The sequence below is a fragment of the Ranitomeya imitator genome, chromosome 5 (genome assembly GCF_032444005.1).
Source record: "Ranitomeya imitator isolate aRanImi1 chromosome 5, aRanImi1.pri, whole genome shotgun sequence".
Classification (NCBI taxonomy): Eukaryota; Metazoa; Chordata; class Amphibia; order Anura; family Dendrobatidae; genus Ranitomeya; species Ranitomeya imitator.
Genome location: NC_091286.1, coordinates 655711527 through 655727979, shown reverse-complemented (window position 1 = coordinate 655727979; position 16453 = coordinate 655711527). Strand labels below are relative to the sequence as shown.

Genomic DNA, 16453 nt, shown 5'->3' with positions numbered 1-16453 from the left:
TCTCACATCCGTGGGGATTTACAAAATAAGTGAAGAGCAGATTTACCTCCTCACTATAAACGCACTTAAAACCAGAAATTACATTTTCAAATTTGAGGTCAATGTAAAATCTCACAATCCTTTCTGTCAGCTCTAAATCTGATGACGAGGTGATATGAAAATGTTCTTCACTCTCCAAACCTAAGGTTTGTGTCATCTGGAAATCTGCACAGACAGTAACGTAGTCTTCCTTCCTTAATAACTATAACTAAGTCCATCTAGTTCAACCCATAGCCTAACCTAACATGCCCTAACATGTTGATCCAGAGGAAGGCAAAAAAAAACCCATGTGGCAAATGGTAAACTCCACTTTGGGGAAAAAAATTCCTTCCTGACTCCACATACGGCAATCAGACTAGTTCCCTTGATCAACGCCCTATCAAGGAATCTAGTATATATACCCTGCAACATTATACTTTTCAAGAAAGGTATCCAGTCCCCTCTTAAATTTAAGTAATGAATCACTCATTACAACATCATACGGCAGAGAGTTCCATAGTCTCACTGCTCTTACAGTAAAGAATCCGCGTCTGTTATTATGCTTAAACCGTTTTTCCTCCAAACGCAGAGGATGCCCCCTTATCCCTGTCTCAGGTCTATGATTAAAAAGATCATCAGAAAGGTCTTTGTACTGTCCCCTCGTGTATTTCTACAATAAAATAAGATCACCCCTTAGTCTTTGTTTTTCCCAAACTAAATAGCCCCAAGTGTAATAACCGATCTTGGTATTGCAGACCCCCCAGTCCTCTAATAACCTTGGTCGCTCTTCTCTGCACCCGCTCCAGTTCAGCTATGTCTTTCTTATACACCGGAGACCAGAACTGTGCACAGTATTCTAAGTGTGGTCGAACAAGTGACTTGTATAGAGGTAAAATTATGTTCTCCTCATGAGCATCTATGCCTCTTTAAAGCATCCCATTATTTTATTTGCCTTTGTAGCAGCTGCCTGCCACTGGCCACTGAATATGAGTTTGTCATCCACCCATACACCCAGGTCATTTTCATTGACTGTTTTGCCCAGAGTTTTAGAATTAAGCACCTAGTTATAAATTTTATTACTTCTACCCCAGTGCATGACCTTACATTTATCCCCATTAAAGCTCATTTGCCATTTATCAGCCCAAGCTTCTAGTTTACATAAATCATCCTGTAATATAAAATTGTCCTCCCCTGTATTGATTACCCTGCAGAGTTTAGTGTCATCTGCAAATATTGAAATTCTTCTCTGAATGCCCCCTACAAGGTCATTAATAAATATGTTAAAAAGAAGAGGGCCCAATACTGATCCCTGTGGTACCCCACTGCTAACCGCGACCCAGTCCGAGTGTGTTCCATTAATAACCACCCTTTGTTTCCTATCCCTGAGCCAGCTCTTAACCCACTTACACATATTTTCCCCTATCCCCATTATTCTCATTTTATGTATCAACCTTTTGTGTGGCACCGTATGAAAAGCTTTTGAAAAGTCCATATACACTACATCCACTGGGTTCCCTTGGTCCTGTCCGGAACTTACCTCTTTATAGAAGCTGATCAGATTAGTCTGACATGAATGGTCCCTAGTAAACCCGTGCTGATACTGGGTCATGAGGTTATTCCTCTTCAGATACTCCAGTATATCATCCCTTAGAATGCCCTCCAGGATTTTACCCACAGTAGAGGTTAAGATTACTGGCCTATAATTACCGAGTTCAGTTTTTGTCCCCTTTTTGAATATTGGCACCACATTTGCTATACGCCAGTCCTGTGGTACAGACCCTGTTATTATGGAGTCTTTAAAGATTAAAAATAATGGTCTATCAATGACTGTACTTAATTCCTGCAGATGCGTTAACAGAGTTGGAAATTGTAGAAAAAAGAACTTGACAGCTGATGCATCCAGTTTCTGATACGTGCTGCCCATGAATATCATCTGACAGGTGTTGGTCTTTTTAAAACGCTGCAGCATTTTTTTCAGACCTGCTTTAAAAGCCACCGTTGACCAGGCCGAGCTGTCTACCAAGGAGTTGGCAGTAAATGCTGGGAACCCACCATTCACACTAGTCCTACTTTACAGCCCAGCTTGTTCCCGAGGCTTTTAGCGTAGTCAGACAGGCAGGTCCTTGATGGCTTCCAGTCACCTGGATTGACAGGTCTTTCCTTTTATGCATACATAGGCAGTCACTAGCAGTGTGTAGGAAGAAGCCATCAGGGACCTGCCTTTCCGAGTTGCAAATGCAGCCTGGTCCAAGGCAGCTTTAAAACTCTGAATAGCGTATGTATGGCTGGGATCATACATCCACGGGCAGCATGTGTCAGGCATTGGCTGTATCAGCCATCTGGATCACGTAAAATTCCACTTCTGGAATTGCCACCTGGAAAAGTAGAAGAAAATGTTAGATACATTTTATAACCAAGATGAATATTCACTCTAGACTTAGTATTCGGGGGATCAGTATCCTAGATCAGCTCCACAAACTACAGGTATATTGTCCTCACCAAACCAGTAATCCTGGCACATGAAAATGGCATGCAAGGAGGTTCATAACCTCTATGCTAGAAGAAAATCTCTACGTAAATAACCCCAATCCTGACCAGACTTCTCTCTTACAAATTATATAGCAACATATTCCAAACTTTTTAAAAATTCTGAAATGCTTACACCAGGATTTGAGGAAATAAAATGAACATACAAGAGCCACATTCTAGGTCAGAGCTTAATGGTCATTGGCCTAAATATGGATGAGGGGTGTAATGATGGCTTTGTAGCTTCACAGGAAGATGGATACTCATGGATCAGAAAAAATAAAGATTTGTCATGCATTGATTTTAGGGTGATGTTTTAACCGGATTCAAATGAAAAATAGTAATTAATGCAAATGGAAACACAAGGCAGAAAATGAGCCTGATCCTACACAATCGTCTGTAAAGTGTAACCATCTTCATGTGGGCTTTTGCTTTATAATATAAAAAATAAAGCTACTCTATCTTGCCAGAAAAATCTGCTTCTTTCTCTACACAGATTACCAGAATTGATAGTCAAAATTCTCTATTCGGGGTTTAGAGTGAAGACACTCTCCCATTAACGTCACTCCACAGCCCTGGTTGCTATGGATACAATTCGGAGTCCATTTTGGTGGAGTCGGTATAAAATTGTCTGACTTAAAACATTAAATTGGTTTCAGTATTTCAATGTAGGATGTGCTGAACATCTTTTCTTAAGATCCATGGATCTGTGCTTATAATTGAGATGAATCTGTACTTGCTCGGATAAGGAATGCCTGCAACCCTGCACTGGTCTCAAGAACTGCTAATGAGAACAGGATTAAAGGTACCGTCACACTCAGCGACGCTGCAGCGATATAGACAACGAGCCGACCTAAACTAGATACCTGCAGCGTTGCTGTTTAGGTCGCTGTAGAATCGTCAAACACAGCAGCTCCAGACGATGCAGGAGCGATCCAGTGATGTAACGGCGACTCCCTTATCGTTCTCGCTGGTTGTTGGCTCCATGTCAAACAGCTGGAGTGTACCGATCCGACACACATCTAGGGGCCCTATGCTCGTTGCTGGCGTCGTTGCTTTTGATGTCAAACATGACGATACACGCCGACCTGACGACAAAATAAAGTTCTGGACTTCTAGCTCCGACCAGCGATGGCACAGCGGGATCCAGATCGCTGCTGCATGTCAAACATAACGAGATCGCTATCCAGGACGCTGCAACGTCACGGATTGTTGTCGTTCTCTTTGCAAAGTTGCTGAGTGTGACGGTACCTTTAGGCAAGTACTGCAGCTTTACAATAGATCAGATTTCAGGTCATCTATGAAGGAGGATCTGATGGAGGTGATACAATTTCTCAGGAATTCATAGACTAACAAAAATGTTCTGAACAACATTTATTAAACTGTTCTTTCCCCCACTTATCGCCATGTATGAGGGAGCCGGAGGTTTCTTACCAACTCCACAGCCCTGATCGCAACCGTCACTTTCCCATTACTGAGATAAGAGCAGGAAGTTGCAATCAAATAATCGGTAAGAAAAAACCTCTGACTCCATCATACGTGGCTCATGTATAAGGAAGGTTTACTGTAGAAAAATAACATTTGGCTTTTACATACCATTGATACAGGAATCAAGCTATTTAGATGGAACATGGTTATTAAAATCCAACATTACAGCAAAATAATTGTGAATATTCAATACATTATGTAGTGTGGGAGGACAGTGTGCATAAATGTTAGTAAATTTTTCTTCCATGAATTTCTGAGATCCATCAGATGAGATGTCAGGTCATTTATGAAAGAGGATCTAACTAGTTTAAGCAGTTCTTGAGAGCAATGCCAGCAGACCTGCACTCATCATCATTGCTCACTAAGGCCGGAGTCACACTACAGCGAGATACGGCCAAGTCTCGCAGGTTAAAAACGAGCTCTGGCACCGGCACTCCGGAGCGGAGCGTGCAGCTCCATGTATTGCTATGCCGCTGCATGCTCTGTTCCGAAATGCCGGTGCCAGAGCTTGTTTTTAACCTGCGAGACTCGGCCGTATCTCGCTGTGTGTGATCCCGGCCTAATAAAGCTCCTCCTATCAAGAGCCGTGCAAGTTCATCTCCACTAAGAACAGAGATCATTAGATCAGGAATAGACATTTATTGGACATTGCAGAACTTTCCCAAATCCATATGCAGATATTCGGCACATTCTGCATTGAACTACTGTACCCAACTTATTACATATTTTAGCAGTCAGACTTTATTTTGGTGGAGTCTGTATATAAAAGGTCAAACTCCACAGCCCTGGCTGCTATGAATAAAATACTACCTAAGTAATGGATAAGTCTGTTTTCCTTCTAGTAGGATGTAGTGAGGCAATAACGGTGTTCTCAGATGAGATGGCAGCAAGATGGTGGTTTAACTTTGCTACAAGATTCCTTTTAACCCTCCGTCACATACAATATTCGGACTAACGAGTTCACATACAATGTGCCTGTCAGGCGCCTGCTGGAAAAATACCTATAATATCTAATGTTTGCAATTTCAGTGCTCTAAAAGTGATCAGTGACCTTCATAGGGATGTAATAAAAGAGACTACACATAATCAGTTGCAAAAAAAAACATTTACTTAACATAAAACTAATAACTATGAAATACAAACTTTTCAAAACTCCCGCCAAATAGTCCCCAGTTCGACTCTCTCAAAAAAATGTACAAAGAAAATTTTTGAACACAAACTTAATTTTAAGGTACCTTAAGTACTATTAAAAACATATTCAATCAGAAGTAGATGCTGAGGTTTCCCCAGAAAAGTCACACTTGCAGAGCAAATAGCAAGAATTACACACCATTTTTGCATGTGTCAGGCAAATTGCTTTATGACATTTGAGACATTCATAATTTGAAAGCCTTCTGGTTCCGCTTTCCGTTTGGCAGGTGGGGCATCTCCTTCTTTTGTGAGGTGGTGCAGATGGTGACTTTTCACCATCATCTTCTGGGCGGAACCTTTTGAGCTGAACTTGAAGGTGAGAGGGGATAACGATTGTTTTCACGCTTCTCCTGCGTAGCTCTCCAAGTACTAGTTCATGGGCCAATTTTTTCAGATACAATTGTCTACGGAGTGGTTCAAGCTTGTTTTCAAGATAAATTACTTGTGAATTTATACCACCCAAATTCAACATAGCAAAAAATATGACCATTGGCCAGCGTTTGATATTTCTGCTGACGTTGAAAGTGGAGCACATCTGATCTGCTGTATCCACAACCCCTTTGGTGGCATTGTAAAATGTAATTATCTCCGGTTTTTTTTCTGCCCCAGTCCCAGGATCGATGGCAGCATCATCATGAAGTGTTGATAGAAGAAGTACGATTTTTTTGGCATGTGGTACATAGGAAACTAAAGCCTTTCCATTATGGAATGCAAACATACTGCTGTACTGTTGTCTCTCTTTCACACTTACAAACTGTGGCGGCAATTCCCTTTTGTTTTTTCTTACAGTTCCCACATATGACAGCTTCTGAAATTTCAGATAATCAATCAGATCACAACTTGTAAACCAATTGTCAGCTGTAATATTGCGACCCGATCCAAATAAGGGTTCAGCCAGTCTTTTTACAACATCAATGGGTTTGTTGCTCACACAGTAAGGACCTTCTGGTTGTTTTCCTGCATAAACTTCCAGGTTGTAAGTGTAGGTCTTACTGGCATCAACAAGGGCATACATTTTTATTCCATATTTGTTTGGCTTTGATGGAATATATTGACGAAAGGCACATCTACCACAAAAACCAGGGAGCATTTCGTCAATAGTGAGATTCTCTCCAGGGTAATAACTTTGTTTACAGTTTACAACAAATCTTTGAAATATATCACGAATTGGAGCAAGTCGGTCATGTGTTTTGCGTTCGGTTCGGGTAGTTCTGTCGTCAAACCGAAGGCAACGAATTAGAATCTTGAATCTGTTTATGGACATAACAAGGCTAAATTTTTCAACTCCATCCCCATCTTTACCCCAAAGTTCCTCCAAACTTTGTCTATTTGCCCTATAAGCTCCTGCAAGGTACAGTAATCCAAAAAAAGCACGCAGTTCTATTTCATCTGTGGGCTTGATGGTTCTGTTGCAGATGTACTTGTCCTTTATAATGTCTATATATTGGTTGGTATATGTGACAATAGAGTCCAGAATGTCATCTGTAAATATACTGTTCCAGCATTCAACTGCAGTTTTTGCATTACGTGCAGTTCCTATTACTTCAGGAAGGTGAGTAATAATGTTTAAAGGTTCCCTACGTTTTTTCTGGAATGGCTTCTTGTTCCATTTAGTATTTTTATCTTTTCCAATATAATATGATCCAACTTCTTCATCCTCACCACTGTCACCATCTTGCTCTGTTTCAGAATCCAGGACACATTCTTCCACCTCATCATGAGAATCAATCTCACTTTCCTCTCCTAAATCCTCATTCAGTGTGAGGTCTCTATCATCTAACAGCATGTTTGTTACTTCCTCAACATCAAGTTGTTTGGATAAATTGTACATTTTCCTCTCCATTTCAGCAGATAATCTGAAGCAAGAGAAGGAATATGTTAGGGAACTACTGTATATGCCTGAGCAGCACACTTTCTTTTATAAAATCTCCCTTATTTCTATGAAATATCCTCACATTTTGTGCTATACATTCATAAAACAAGCTAAATAAACTATTGTGATGAATAAAAACATAAAATACCAACCTTACTGAATGTGACGTATTCACATACAATGAGCCTGAGAGATCTGTGCAGCTATATCCTCTCCCCTGAAGCTCTGAAATCCAACTGTGATATCAGGTTTCACAGACCTTCAAGAGACAGGAGACTACCTGGAGGGAGGGGGTTTCCTCACAATCTGGTGAGGAAGGAGAAATGAAAGTAAAAGAGAAGCGCCTGTCAGATCAGTTGTATGTGACGGAGGGTTAAAATAACATAACTCCTTTATATTCATTTTATGCAGGATAAGAAAGCCATAGATATTTAAGCAAATGCCTCTGTCATAAAAGCTTTATCTGACTGGGCTCACCTACCTCTTGATTTGATGAAGTAAAACTTGATCAGACGTCCCTTGGCCCATCTTCTCATGACTTGGATAATGTCCTCGATCTCCTGGCCTCCATTGTCCCCCGGTGAGTCTGTAAATGTAATTGAGGCATAGTTTTACCAATCTCACCAAAAAACACAACCCCTGATATGTTGGATTCTTATTCTAGAAACTAAACAGCGCTTGCTTATCTGTCAAACTTTTGGTTCAGTTTGAGATCTGCAGACTTTCATAGTTACAAACATTTCTCCTTATAAAACTGCTAATTTAACCCTCTGTCAGGGGCAATATGTTTTAATGAGTTTAGGGGCATTTCGCCTGTCCGGCACAGGCTAGAAAATTGGCTATATTTTGCTTTTTTTTAAATTTCAGTTCTCTAAAAGAGATCTGTTACCTTAATAGGAATTTAATAAATGAGAATACACATAATAAAAAAAAAATGTTTAGTAACCAGAAAAGTATGGTGTTTCCCAGACAAACCACTGAAAATATAGAAATGAAACTAAGTGAGCTGCGCCTGTCAGTTCAGTTGCCCCTGATGGAGGGTTAATGAAGGGCAGAGGCCATTCACATTACTTGGTTCATGTTCATCTAAAGACTCCTCCCTACAATTCAGTTTCTGTGCTGGGCTGTAAGATACTAAAATCTGCTCATATCTCCTCCATGGGATTTTAAAACCAGGCAAAGTGCATATATACCCTTGGTAAAATACCCTGATATTTGCACTTTGGACAAGCTGTAATCTTTCAATTCAGAAGACAACACAAATTGATGGTAAGCAACCTGCAAGATTGTGAGCTCTACACTTGGTGTTCTATAATACTATCTTCGAGTCACCGTATCTGTAGGTCTGCGGCTATTTGACAGCCACAACACAAGCAGGTTAGTATTAGAGGACGCCGAGGATACTATGTCAGCACACAACTGCACTCTGTTAACACATTATCGGAGCACGCTCGCTCATCACTACTCACCACATTATTACCTTGCAAGAGCTAAACGATCTCCACTTCAGATCCCAAGTCAAGGTTGGCGTTTTCTGACCAAATCAGCAGTGCATCACTGGACGTAAAAATTGCTTCCACTGATGCATCACCTATGATGATGCACTCGATGTCCCCTCGGTTCTCCACCACAATGTAGTGATCTTCTTCTTCAATGACTATTAATTCAGTCTCAAAATGATTGATTTCATCATTGTCCACAACAATCTCTTGAGAATGTTCAGGCACGTAGTCTTCTCCCCATGGAAAGTGAAGGTAGTTGAGGACTACGTTTACTGGACTCCTGGTGGTGGGGTCTTCAGTGAACAGGGCGTGAAATAATTGTTGAGCACTGGCAGAAAATTTGGTCCAGCGTCCTGAAGGTGAAATGTAGCTTTGAAACCGTTGCCAGTGGATAAAGTCTTTGAAGAGAGGATCATCTTCTATTGCTCTTTCCCATGGATAACATCCAGTAAAAGAGACAAAAAGCAGTACGCCAAAGGCCCAGGTGTCAATGGTGGGGCGTAGGTCTAGAGTTTCATGGCGCCGCAACTGACAAAGCTCTGGGGACATGAAGGGAATCAAGGGTGACATTGATGGTACGAGGGTACCAATGGCTCTTGTCAAACCGAAATCACTTAGCTTGACATGGAAGCAGTCTTTGTCCATGAGTAGCACATTGTCTGGTTTAATGTCTCTATGCACCAGTGCTTGATCGTGCATGTATTCCAATGCTTTGGTCAACTGTAGCGCACAACGCTTCACCATCGCTTCTGGAATTCCAACCTGGAAAAGTAAAGGAAACCATTCAATATCTGTTCACTTAAAATAAGTGGTAATTTAAGATCATGAATGTTTTATCTCCCATGTTATCTTTTAATTTTGCCACCATAAATAATGTTCACTGTGTGTAGTAAAATGCTTATAGGGGCAGTGAAGAGGAACAGGTAGTCTCAACACAAGCATTCGATAACTGGCATAGAGCTGGTGGGTGCCGATCCTGCTGGAGCACACAGCAAATGGAGGAAGGAAATGTTTCTGGCACACAGACCAGGTAAAATCAAATTTTATTTGAACATGGCATGACGAAATGTACAATTGGTGGAGAAAGGTGGCAGTTGATGGACCTAGGTCTTTATTCAACCTACTTAACTATGGCTAAAATAAAAACAACCTGACGCGTCTCTGTCAAAGGGTGAACTGCCGTGCCATTTAATGCGCCAGGTTATGTTGGTTTTGTTTTAGCCATGTTCAAATAAACCTTTTGATTTTTACCTGTTCGATGTACCAGAAACTTCTTTACTTCCTTTATTGTATTTAATTATTGGCCCTGTAATATAGTTTCTGGCACCACTGGTCCCTCACCTTTTCCATCTTGTGACTACAGATCTTTCCAATATAGTTGGTGATCATTAGTAGAGTTAAGGCCCCTTCACATTAAGCGATGCTGCAGCGATACCGACAACGATCCGGATCGCTGCAGCGTCGCTGTTTGGTCGCTGGAGAGCTGTCACACAGACCGCTCTCCAGCGACCAACGATGCCGGTAACCAGGGTAAACATCGGGTAACTAAGCGCAGGGCCGCGCTTAGTAACCCGATGTTTACCCTGGTTACCATCCTAAAAGTAAAAAAAACAAACAGTACATACTTACCTACCGCTGTCTGTCCCCGGCGCTGTACTCTGCTCTCCTCCTGTACTGACTGTGAGCACAGCGGCCGGAAAGCAGAGCAGTGACGTCACCGCTCTGCTTTCCGGCTGACCGACGCTCACAGCCAGTACAGGAGGAGTGCAGAGCACAGCGCCGGGGACAGACAGCGGTAGGTAAGTATGTACTGTTTGTTTTTTTTACTTTTAGGATGGTAACCAGGGTAAACATCGGGTTACTAAGCGCGGCCCTGCGCTTAGTTACCCAATGTTTACCCTGGTTACCAGTGAAGACATCGCTGGTTCGGTGTCACACACGCCGATCCAGCGATGTCCACGGGAGATCCAGCGACGAAATAAAGTTCTGGACTTTGTTCAGCGACCAACGATGGCACAGCAGGGGCCTTATCGTTGGTCGCTGTCACACATAGCGATTTCCTTAACGATATCGTTGCAACATCACCAAAAGCAACGATATCGTTAACGATATCGTTATGTGTGAAGGTACCTTAAAGCGAATTTGTTATGGTCCCTGCTAATTCAGCAAGCTATAGCGCTTACCCAATAAGCTGCAGAGGGAACCCGGATACATGGAGCATGCCGGCAGTGCCGCATCTGCAGGTCAGGGCTGTCCTTGTCGCAACACAAGCATGGAGAGCTCAACAAACATGTGATATAAAGAAAAACCTTAATGGGTACTTAAATCTAGGATACCAATTTCTAATCTGACTTTCTAGTCTACATAAAACCATTAAAACTATTGTGCCAAAAGGGGGCAAGTAAGGAGTTTTTGCAGAGACAAGTGAGCCACAGGTTGGTAAACACTTTACTAGTATACATCAGTTTAAAAAAAATGTAATTGTGGTAAAAAAAAAATCCAGAGTTGTATCTACTGTATTTTTTCGGGCTAGAAGAGGCACCTTTTTTTTTACTCCAAAATATGTTGAGGAAAATGGGGAGCGATGTCTTAGGCTGAATGAGGGATCGGCGAGTCACAGGAGGCAGGAGCTGGCTGCTGCACTAACTCCTGTACCCGCTGCTAAACAGAAATGAATATTTACTGCTTTCCACAAAGATGGGAGTGGAGAGCAGTGAATATTAAATTCTTTACACTCCGCATCCACTGGCTTCCTGCAGCTGCTGGAGGACCATGTGTGCCCGCTATGATAGAGAATGAATATTCACTGCTCTGCTTGCCCATGAGACTGTTGACCAGTGAATATTCCCTTTGGTAGCGGGCACATGTGATCACCCATCAGCTGAGGTGACTTTGCCTGCTATTAAAGAAGATTAATATTCACTGCTCCACACGCCTATAGTCCTGGTGAGGGGAGTAGTGAATATTCTGGCAGCTGTGCTCTGCTCCTTGGCAGCACATGCCATGAGCTGCTTAAAAGCATAAATTAGCTGCTGGTATCGTACTGCTATGAAGCGCAGGGACAATAAGTGTGTTTTTTTTTTCTTAATGTTTTTCTGATGGGGGGGCATTCCTACCAGGATTGGGATGAGGGGACCATGGATTGGGGAGATAAATATACAAGGTTAGGGGATATGAGAAAACATTGAAGCAAAATATGGTAAATTCTGACTCATTTCCTCCTCCTAACACCTATTTGCATTTTTATAGTCTGAAAAATACAATAGTTAAATATTAAATAGTGATGAGTGAATATTCTCATTGCTCGAGTCTTCTCGAGCATGCTCGGGGGTCCTCCGAGTATTTTTTTTTAGTGCTCGGAGATTTTGTTTTTCTTGCCGCAGCTGAATGATTTACAGCTGTTAGCCAGCATAAGTACATGTGGGGGTTGCCTGGTTGCTACGGAATCCCCACATGTAATCAAGCTGGCTAAGAGATGTAAATCATTCAGCTGCTGCAAGAAAAACTAAATCTCCGAGCACTAAAAAATACTCTGAGGACCCCCGAGCGTGCTCGAGAAGTCTCGAGTAGAGAGTATATTCGCTCATCACCAATATTAAACATTTAGTTATTCTGAAATACTTACACCGGGTTCTATCAGTGAGTGAAGTGTTCCTGCAGGGGCCAAATCCTGGGTCAGGACGTAGAAGTTATCAGAGTCCACAAAGATGGGGTGGGTGGAGATGATTCCTTCATGACTTGATAGCTGGATGGACACACACAGCTCATGAAGGAAATATTCATACTTTGTGTGTGTCTTCTTCATTAGCTTAAGGGCCACATTGTTTCCTTAATTAAAAGAGCAAAATTAATTAATATATCAAATCAAATTCTTTGTGGAAAATGAATATTACTCTAAAGTTTAGTCTTTAACCCCTCAAGAGATCAGGTAATTTATTGCTCCATGATGAATGGATCGGATTTGAGATTGCAACTTATTTCTTTCCCTTTTGGCTCATTGGTATCCCTGCAGTATGATCACTTACTGATGGGTTGCTATTATAGATAATCAAATATGCAATCTAGAAAAGTGTAACCATTTTATTCCACACCACAAATGCTGCCAAAAATAATGCAAAAATTAAATGAAGTCCTCTTACCGCTCTATGGACTATATGGATCCGGTTCTGAGAGCCAGAACAAAAATATTTTTCTAAAAGGGATTATGTAGTCAATAATAAGTCTACAGTTGCCGTGTGACTGTAGACTGTGCGCTGCAAGAAATGGACTGTCCCCACCAGGAATGGCTGCCAAGTATGTGGTAATCATACTCCATGGCAGAATCAATGTAGTGGGCATGGCCTTGTGCGACACCACATCTACTGGACTGGTTCTGGCCAGGAATCTGCATATTTGACTGTCGAGACACTGGCAAATCCTCGCAGCCTATAGTGTGTGTGTACTGGAAGCTGGCTCGGACTGGCCCATAGGAGAGCAGGGGAATCCCACGGCGGGCCCCTGTGCAGATCTGGGCCCCCAATCCCACTGTATGGGCAGTATGTGCCATAATTCACTTGATTCACTCTGGATAGAAAAAAAACAGCATCTCATCATTCATTAACCACACTGCCCAGTTTATTATATAGAGATGGAGGTAAATTTGTGGACGAGGGTAAAGTAATATTTGTATACAGGTGAAAAGTGGGTCCCCTCATAGTCAATATTACTGGTGGGCCCTTGGCACCATAGTCCGAGACTGACTGGAAGGTTTCATATGTCGCAGTCTGTGACTGTAGACTTACCATTCTAGACCGGACAACCACTTTTAACCCCTTGATGACATTGACTGTACATGTACTGCACACGTCGTGTCTCTCCCTGTCTCGTGTCTCGCACTGTGCCCACAACTTAACTTGCACCATGTCAGTTGTTTTGGCGCTGAAAAAATAAGCCCTCACCCGGCCCGCAAACACGAAAAATGGAGACACAACGGGTATCAGAAAACGGCACAATGTAGGTTTTTTTGTTAAGCAAATAAACATGTTTGGTATCGAAGTGGTGAAAACAAACCTCCACATTTAAAAAATAAATAAATAAATAAACATGTTGTGCCATTTTCCGATACCCGTAGTGTCTCTATTTTAAGGGATTCCAGGCTGGGTGCCAAGCTGATGATTTTAATGATACAATTTTGGTGCAGATTCGATCATTTGATCGCCCATTATTGCATATTAATGCAATGTTGTGGTGATTAAAATACGAACTCTACGCCGTTTACCGATTGGATTAATATTTATATATTGATAGACCGGGAGATTCTGAATGTGGCCATGACAAATGTGCATTTTTTTTTTTTCATTGTTTTCATTTGAATGTGGCAGGTGATTTGAACATTTATTTTATTTTTTTTTTTACTTTCAATTGCTTTAACCTCTTAATCCCCAGGGGTGTATTCTTTATTTGCATTTTCGTTTTTTTTACTCAACTTATTCCAAGAGCCATTACTTTTATTTTTTGGTCAACATGGCCATGTGAGGGCTTGTTTTTGTGTGACGAGTTGCACTTTTTCCAGTACACAATATGTTAAAACCAACGGTGTCATTCAAAACAGAAAAAAAATTCCAAGTGCGGTGAAATTGGTAAAATAAAAATACAATTTTTTTTTTAATTATGTTCACAAAATGCCCTAACTGACCTGTCGTTATGATTCTCCAGGTCATTACGAGTTCATAAAAAAAAACTAGACATGTTTGGTGTCAACGAACTAGTGATGACCTGGAGAATTATAATGGCAGGTCTGTTTTAGCATTTAGTGAACATGGTAAAAAAAAACACAAAAAACAAACTCTGGGATTGCACTGTTTTGCAAATCTACTGTACTTGATTTTTTTTTATTTCCTTCAGTACACAATATGTTAAAACCAATGAACATATTGTGTGCTGAAGGAAATGCAAAAAAATTCAAGTACAGTAGAATTGCAAAAAAAAGTGCAATCCCAGAGTTTAGTTTTTCTGTTTTTTTTTTGTTTGTTTTTTACCATGTTCACTTAATGCTAAAAGACCTGCCATTATAATTCTCCAGGTCATCACTAGTTCGTTTACACAAAATGTCTAGTTTTTTTTTTTTATGAACTCGTAATGACCTGGAGAAACATAACAGCAGGTCAGTTAGGGCATTTTGTGAACTTAAAAATGCTTTTTTTTTTTTTTTTTTTTTTTTTTTTACCAATTTCACCACACTTGGAATTTTTTTTCCTGTTTTGAATGACACCGTTGGTTTTAACATATTGTACTGAAAAAAGTGCAACTCGTCGCACAAAAAACAAGCCCTCACATGGCCATGTTGACCAAAAAACAAAAAAGTTATGGCTCTTGAATGAAGGGAGCATTAAAAAAACACGCAAAAATGAAAATATCTCCAGGGGTTAAGAGGTTAAAGCAAGTGAAAAGTAAGAATTTTTTTAAAATAAAAATTCAAATCACCCCCACACTCGCCCCATTCAAAATAAAACCAATACAAAAAAAAACACAATTTGTATTGTTGCATTCAAAATCACCCGACCTATATACTAAAAAATTAATCCAGTAAATAAACGGCGTAGCAAAAGAAAAGTCAAAGCGCCAGAGGTTTTTTTTTTTTTTTTTTTTGGTCACCACAACATTGCATTAATATGCTTTAACAGACGATCAAAAGATCGTATCCACACCAAAATGGAATCACTATAAGCATCAACTCGTCCCTCAAGCCCTCAACCAGCCCCAGATCATAGAAAAAAAAGATGCGAAGGGTCTCTGAAACAAAAGGCTGCGGTGTGAACGTGATAAGTGGCTTTCTTTTTTGTTGTGCTAAAGTAGTAAAATGTGAGAATTTATGCAATTTACACAAGATCCATTTTTTAACATTTTATATCACTGATTACATGATCCATACTATAAAACTCTTAAACCCATGCACTGTACGCGATGAAGCAAAATAAAATTATTGTATTTTCAATGGCAAAAGTAGAAACTAAGCTTTTGTCCTATAAATTGATTCCCCCACAATCCACCCAAGGAAAGATGCTACAGGTGGATTCAGAATTGTCCTATATATAGTTTGTCTTGCTACTCGCAAAAATAAAGTGGAAGATGAAATGTACAAAAGAAACAAGTTAACCAAGAAATACACAACGTAATACTAAATCTACCCCATAGCAGTTTACACAGTTTTTAAGTATTGGATGCTTTGCTCTGGAGGCTTGTGCACCTGCTAGGTTTAATTTATTTCCTTTTTCACAAAACAAACTTTGGTAGTTATATGAACCCTGAAATGCAGCCAAGACCGATACAACTCATCCAGAAATAACCCAGCTTTCATAGAGCTATATTGCCCAAAAATAATATGGCTCCTGAAATTACCATGAACAAAAAAAATAGCTTTGTCCTAAAGCCACCATTCTTAAGGGGTTTGAAGAGTCTCAGGTGTTACGGTGCTACTGCATAGAATTATTTTTTTAACTCTCTTTTGTCATGATTTTTTTTTTTTTTGTTTAACATAGGCAAACCTTTTTAACATGTGGTAAACCTTATGAAAATGATCTGGTGATGTGAGGACATGAATTGGTGACGTCTGACACATCTAAGAGCGCGAATCACAACTAATAACCGACCTTTAGACTACATGGCTCAGGGAAGACTTATGGTTTTCATGTTAAATAGTTTCAGATATTAAAAATCCCATATGACTAATTCACCCTTGTAATGTTAGGCCTTACCTGTCTTCTTCTCGGTAGCCATGACCACTTTGCCATAGGTTCCGCTACCCAGTGTCTTCAAATACTGGTAGTCCTCCTCTTTGGTGTGGGTGACCATCGTAGATTATGATGAAATGAAAATT

General features: G+C 40.6%; 1 protein-coding gene across 1 annotated transcript; it reads right to left on the bottom strand.

Moving 5' to 3' along the window:
• Positions 1–2349: 2349 nt before the first annotated feature.
• Positions 2350–16428, bottom strand: LOC138637923 (serine/threonine-protein kinase SBK1-like). The gene is made up of 5 exons (XM_069726843.1): positions 16332–16428; positions 12224–12426; positions 8688–9360; positions 7578–7682; positions 2350–2393 (listed from the first exon to the last, which is right to left on the bottom strand). The coding sequence occupies exons 1-5, from the start codon at positions 16426–16428 to the stop codon at positions 2350–2352; spliced, it is 1122 nt and encodes a 373-aa protein (XP_069582944.1).
• Between the last annotated feature and the right edge of the window lie 25 nt (positions 16429–16453).

Excerpts from the sequence above, each read along its gene's own strand:
- LOC138637923 (XM_069726843.1), bottom strand. The coding sequence starts at position 16,428 with ATGGTCACCCACACCAAAGAGGAGGACTACCAGTATTTGAAGACACTG. Across the intron at positions 12,427-16,331 it reads GGCTACCGAGAAGAAGACAG|GAAACAATGTGGCCCTTAAG; the intron begins GTAAGGCCTAAC and ends CTTTTAATTAAG. Across the intron at positions 9,361-12,223 it reads ACTCACTGATAGAACCCGGT|GTTGGAATTCCAGAAGCGAT; the intron begins GTAAGTATTTCA and ends TTACTTTTCCAG.